This window comes from Octopus bimaculoides, chromosome 12 (genome assembly GCF_046866305.1).
Source record: "Octopus bimaculoides isolate indiv1 chromosome 12, ASM4686630v1, whole genome shotgun sequence".
NCBI lineage: Eukaryota > Metazoa > Mollusca > Cephalopoda > Octopoda > Octopodidae > Octopus > Octopus bimaculoides.
This window is the reverse complement of record NC_142939.1, coordinates 49,781,227-49,788,726: the sequence shown is the minus strand read 5'-3', so window position 1 is coordinate 49,788,726 and position 7,500 is coordinate 49,781,227. Positions and strand designations below refer to the sequence as shown.

The 7,500-nt window shown below is 29.7% G+C and overlaps 1 protein-coding gene across 1 annotated transcript in view; it reads left to right on the top strand.

The window, feature by feature from the left end:
* LOC106875368 (neuronal acetylcholine receptor subunit alpha-10) overlaps nucleotides 1–7,500 on the top strand; it is a 93,358-nt gene that overhangs the window by 62,838 nt on the left and 23,020 nt on the right. Inside the window, exon 8 of the mRNA XM_014923462.3 lies at nucleotides 5,097–5,287. Coding sequence (XP_014778948.1) covers nucleotides 5,097–5,287 — 191 coding nt within the window. The remainder of the gene's footprint in view (nucleotides 1–5,096; nucleotides 5,288–7,500) is intronic.

Here is a 7,500-nt window from a genome sequence, read left to right as displayed (position 1 = left end):
TCAAGTAGAATTTCACTTTAAATTCGATTCACTCGACTTACACTATTGTGTTGCTTCATCAATAAATATTTCGTTATTATTCTTAAAGTATTCTTTTGTCTGATGCAGTAAAAATTCTACAAGCTCGCTGCCTCAAGTAGCTTTAAGCTATCTTTATTTAACACTCATACAGATGTGCGCATATATATATATATATATGTACACACACACACACACACACACACACACACACACACACCACACACACACACACACACACACACACACACACAGAGACATATATATATATATATATATATATATATATATATATATATATATATATATATATATGTGTGTGTGTGTGTGTGTACATATATATACACACACATATATAATAATGATAATAATAATAATAATAATCATAATAATAATAAAAATAATAATACCAGACATAACAATTATAGATAAGGTAAAGTGAAGTTGCTTACTTATCAACCTATCATGTCCGTTTAATTCCAGGATGGTAAAAGAAAGAGGAAGGAAAAAAATGCAATCCCTTAAAATTTGAAATAGGTAGAACTTGTAGCATGCAAACAATAAAGGTCGTGTCTATAATAGTTGGTGCTTTGAGAACAGTAAGCGAAAGTATAGACAAATGGCTGAAGGAGATTAAATTAAATACCCGATAGAATTTCTACAGAAACTTTGTCACTTACGGACAGCATGGATTATCAGAAGGGTTTTAAGCAGTTGAAAGACTGCTGAAAACTTCTGGATACCTAAAGTTACAGGTAGTAACCCGCTACCCACATAAATTCTACCAGGAATAAGACCGAATCTGAGCCAAACCAAAATAATAATAATAAAAATATTAAAGAAATATAAAAATCTCTATCCGTGAAATATTTCTCGCTATTAATATAATTATTCTTCACTACACGGAGTGCCGCATACATATCAATCCCATACAGTTAACTCGGCGGGGTGGGAATAACATACGGCAACAAGCAAAAAGTAGTATACAGGGCTTTTATGAGCGCACTTGCAGGCATTTACTGTATACATATTACAAGGATATATAAAGCAGTGTAATATATATATATGTAATTTTGGATTTTGTCCCTAATATTATATATATATATATATATATATATATATATATATATATATATATATATACTATGAACATATATATGTAAATAAAAATATATGCGTACATATATACTCTTTTACTCTTTTACTTGTTTCAGTCATTTGACTGCGGCCATGCTGGAGCACCGCTTTTAGTCGAGCAAATCGACCCCAGGACTTATTCTTTGTAAGCCTAGTACTTATTCTATCGGTCTCTTTTTGCAGAACCGCTAATGTTCGGGGACGTAAACACACCAGCATCGGTTGTCAAGCGATGTTGGGGTGACAAACACAGACACACAAACGTATACACACACACACATATATACATATATACGACGGGCTTCTTTCAGTTTCCGTCTACCAAATCCACTCACAAGGCATTGGTTGGCCTGAGGCTATAGTGGAAGACGCTTGCCCAAGGTGCCACGCAGTGTGACTGAACCCGGAACCATGTGGTTCGTAAGCAAGCTACTCACCACACAGCCACTCCTACGCCTGTATGTGTGTGTGTGTGTGTGTGTGTGTGTGTGTGTGTCTATAAATATATATGGGCATTCAGAACTTATTGGAGTATTTGTACTGAATGACAATAGATTGATTTAAGTTGAAAATTTATATAGCACACACACATACATACATGTATACACACGTGCATACATACACACATACACACATGTATATATATGTATAGATTATATATATATATATATTTATATCAATCTACCTATCAATATAACTATAATATAATTATATCTATCTACCTATCAATATATATATATTTACTTTATATTTCCATGCATAAGTGCGTATATATTTACATTTAAGTGAGCTGAAATTGAAACACAAGGCCCATTTTCTTCCCTTCAAATGAAAATAGTTTTCTTCAGTACAGAATGCAATCAAATTCTTTAAAATCTTCAGAATTAACGGAAGAAGGCTTCTATGAAAAGGAATATAAATTAATATATGCACACACAAACACAACACCTGCGCGCATTCAAACACACGCTGAGATACATTGACACAGATCCAGATTGTATATATATATATATATACATATATATATATATATATATATATATATATATATATATATATATATATATATATATATATATATATATATATATATATACACATAAGTACATATATATATATACTTACACACACAAACACAAAGACACACATATATACACACACACATATATGTACATGCGTGCATATTTCAAGTAATCTATTTATTTGCCATTAAGTTAACTGCAATAAGAACTGACTACACCTGTATTTAATTCTCTCTTTATCAGTTTATATATATATATATATATATATATATATATATATATATATATATATATATGCATATGTTTATATATATTTATATATATGTACATGTGTGTGTGGATATATATATATATATATATATATATATACACATATATACGTATACACACATACACACACATGTCCATACATATGCATATATAATACCTCTCTCTCTCTGTCTTAATATATATATATGTGCGGGCTTGTGCGTGCGGGTATGTGCGCTCGCGAGCGTGCGAAGCTGGAAGAGATCTAAAATTACAGCCAGGTGATTCGGTGATGATATATATATATATATATATACATACATATATATATATATATATATATATATATATATATATATATATATATATATATATATATATATATATATATATATATATATATATATATATATATATATATCACAATTAACAGAATGAGATATAAATTCAAGGCTGTGAAAGATTTCAGAACATTTATAAAGAGAAGGTCTTACAGCTGTTTCCGGGATATTTTTATATCCCTACATCGGAGAAGGTGTGAAAAAATGGTTAAGCAATAGTTATTTTGATAAGATATGAAATAGAGAGTGAATTGGAGGAATGAAAATAGACGTGAGATATGCAGGGATATTGTATCTGCAGTTCCATTATTTAGGCCAGATGGTATACCCATAAGATTCCTGTACCTTATGCGTAAGTTCCAATAGTATTTAAAATTGGTCATTCCAAGCATAGAGTTTGTAAACGGTGTTACTGAATCGAGGGTTTATACACACACATATACACATACATACACAATATAATAAAATGATATATAGTTAATATAATCATAAGATTCATTTGATAAATACAAGTCTTTTAGTATATGTTAAGGGAACACAAGAGTAAAAGAAACATATGTGAGTAGTTTTCAAACTTATGTAATGTTGATTTTAACAAGGTTAAATCTGTTTGTAAATATTTGAGTCATTGACATCAGATTCTGAGAAAGAACGATTCCATACATATTTAAAGAACTTCAAATGACTTGTCGAAAACCTATTTTGTATATAAAAATGCAGTGTGTTGAGCTGTAGGCAAGAGGAATTTCCTAAGATGAACTTGTTCTGATGTCGACAATTCGAGATTAGTTAACTTCACGAACCCAACGAATTTCCAGGATACCTCACCATAAACTCACGCATACACACACAGAGATATAGATATCCACACACATAGATGAACCCACACTTACACGTATACACAGATAATTTGGTGCATGGAATAATGTCTACAGAAATTATTCACAAAAAACTTTGTATGCGTGAGCGCTTGTGTATGTGACTAACATTATAACAGGAATAATGAATAAAGCATTATTTGTTGTAAGCAGGAATTCCTCCTGAATGCTTTATTGAGGATACACTGATTAGCTCCCCTACCAGAACTTACGCAACTAGTCAATTCAAATAAACAAGCAATTCTAATAAATGAATAAAAAAAAACAATATATATATATATTTGTGTAAAGGTAAGACCCAAAGACCAAGGTGTAGAAAGTTAGTAACCTTCGAGTAGTTCGTAGAAGGTATAAAAAACCAAAACAACTTTCAGGAATAATAGTGGTTTACTGATGTGGAGAGTTGTAAATTTTTCTCATATCGAAGTGTGATAAACTGAAAAAAGTTATTTTATAGCTTACGCTTAGCAGCTGAGCTTGCTGTAAATACATACATACTTAGATACATACATACATATATATACATCACTCATATATATGGCTTCGATATTTGTTTCTCAATCAATGTTCTACTATGTCTCTGTCTTTGTGTATGTTCTAGGAAGTTTATATATTTACTAACAACGTCATTGTTGTGTACTGTTTCCATCACATAAACCCAATCATATTTGGATTTTGCTTAATTATTTGCATCTCGGGCATCTAACTTTATCATGTATATATGTATATATATGTATATATATATATATATATATATATATATATATATATATATATATATATATATATATATATATATATATATATTTGTTTGTTTATCTATGTGTATATTGGAATACATATGTAATATATATGTATATATATATATATATATATATATATATATATATATATATATATATATATATATATATTTGTTTGTTTAATTATGTGTATATTGGAATACATATGTAATATATATGTATATATATATATGACACAATGAAGTAGAGAAATTTGAAAAGACAACACGAAACCGGTTATTTCTCAAAATACAATGTTTATATACCAAAAAGATTTTCTAACATTTTTCTAACATTTTTCTAACATTTTTCTGACATAATTTAAATATATACTTTAACCAAGTAACACAAGCCTTCTGTAGTTCTTTCACTCTTATTATCTTTTATACACCCAACCACGTGCTTTCACATACCAACTTTCTCACCTATATATATATATATATATATATATATATATATATATATATATATATATATATATATATATATATATATATATATATATATATAAATATATATGTATACATATATATGCATAGATATTCACACGCGCACACACACACACACATAAATATATACATCCAGACGCATATATACACACCTACACTTACACAAGCATTTACAGTTTCTCACCTAATTTTCCTTCAATATTTCTCTCCCGTCTTCCAGGTTTCTTCTTCATTGCCAACATGGTATTTGTCGGTCTCTGCTGTTCAATGTCTGTGTTTGTCATGAATATATTCTACAGCGGTGAAAGAAGTAAACGACTGCCTAGTTGGATACGGTTCTTATTTTTGGAATGTTTGGCAAAACTTCTCTGCTACCCAGTTAATAATAAAACGGTATATACCATTTCACAGGTACTAACTCTTTTCTTTTTTTCTATCGTTTTTATTATTTTTATGTGTTGAATTCAGGTGTCGACTATTTTGACTTTTATTGTAGATGCATATATGTACGTATACATGTATAAAATAAGTGTATGCCTGGATGTATATATATGTATGTGTATGGATAAATGTGCGTATGTACGTGTTTGTATTTCTATCTATCTGTCTATCTATCTATCTATCTATCTATCTATCTATCTATCTATCTATCTATCTATCTATCTATGTACGTGCGTGTATATATATCTATAGATATGCATGCATATATATATATATATATATATATATATATATAGATATATATATATATATATATGTGTGTGTGTGTGTGTGTATGTATGTATGTATATATATATATATATATATATATATATATATATATATATATATATATATATATATGCATGTATGTATGTATATATATGGTCCCGGAGGCGTAGTGTGTCTTTGAGCAAGGCACTTTTTTACACGTTGTTCCAATCTATTCAGCTAAAATGAGAACCCAACAATTGCTGGTGTGCAGCTCTCGTTTCTTCCGCGTGTCACACGCTGGAGATTCTGCTAGGTCAAAGAGGGGATGGCCAAGAGGTAGTCTGTTAGCAACTATGTATAAATATAAAACAATCAGCGAATGCATGGTATATCCTATCAATTCATAGACATGGTGGAATTAATAGCACCTCGGATAAAATGCTTAACAGCATTTCTTCCGACTCTTGATATTCCAAGTTCAATTTCTGCCGAGCTCGACTTTGCCTTTCATTGTTTTATAATAAGTACCAGAAGCGCCGGGGTCGATGTAATCCATTAACTTCATCCCCTAAAACTGCTGGCCCTGTGCAAAAATTAGAAAAAATTATTACTATCTGGCTAAAACAGTCAATTCACAGCGTCGACGTACGCCTGGTGAATCATATCCTCTATAACGCTCCTCCAAATATCTCTTGAAAATATTTATGTAATTTTAATTTGAGATGCATTTGAGAACGGCGAGAAACTCAATGTTGGATTGCAGAATGAATATTATGAGCTGTTCTGGGAAGATTACGTTCATTCGACTGAATATTTATATTTAACAGTTTTTGGAGGTTGGTCAATGTTATTTATTGCTTGTTTTTATAAGCACACAATGTAAAGAGATAAAAGCCTTATATAATACTTGTCAAACACACAAAAAGAGACATATAACCGATTAAATTTCTTGACGTCTTTAATAACTGTGCATGGCAGTTTAAAAGATTTTGTGACTATTTTGCGGGAAAAGAAAAAAATATATATTTAGAAAAATCGGAAAATAATTCAAGTAAAAGAATTATAATATTATTATAATATAATTCTTTTACTCAAGTTATTTAGAGACAATCATATTTGGATTTGTTAACAGTCAGTATAGCGTGTACTTTTACATAAAAATATAAAAATACTGAAATATAACGAAATAAAATAAAACAAGGCTTAACCAGTCATTATATTAATATGTCAATAATTCGTTCCACGCCATAGGAGACCTTACCTAGTACTTTAAATTATATGCTATCTGACGACTGATCTAAAAAATCAGTGTTCTATATTTCTGTGAATGCAGATGGGAATTATTTCAGATTGTTTATTAAGCAGAGGTACTTTAGAGAAAAATGCCTCATAGGATTCTGAGATAAAGAATGTGCATGGTTTATTTGACTGTCTGTATGGCTTCGCAACGCAAAATTTAGTATCTAAGGTAATATAATTGTTTTTAAGAATTGAGGCAAAATTGAATAAACTCGTGCTAATGCTCTGATTTGATTATGGAATGAATGACAATGTTGTGTATATCGAGTTTTAAATCAATCCGATATCAATTCAATATGATATTTGGAAACAACATTAGTTTTCGCAGTGACATGATAAATAATACCTTTAGAGGTGCATAACATTTCAAGGAAACATTCATCTTTCTTAGTACAATTACAGTCTTTACTGTTGAGTAACAGTATAATATAAGTCCGTCTATATTAGATAAGGTTATCCAAAGTTAGATATGGCGGACACATGCTTTTGGCAATAAGCTTATAATATTTATGGTAAGGTAGAAATGTTTGTCTAAGGATTGAAAACAACCAAACTTTTGCTAATGAAGTTATTGGAGATTGGGTGAAGGATTAACCATACTATTTTTTTATATCTAAAATTATTTCTATTTA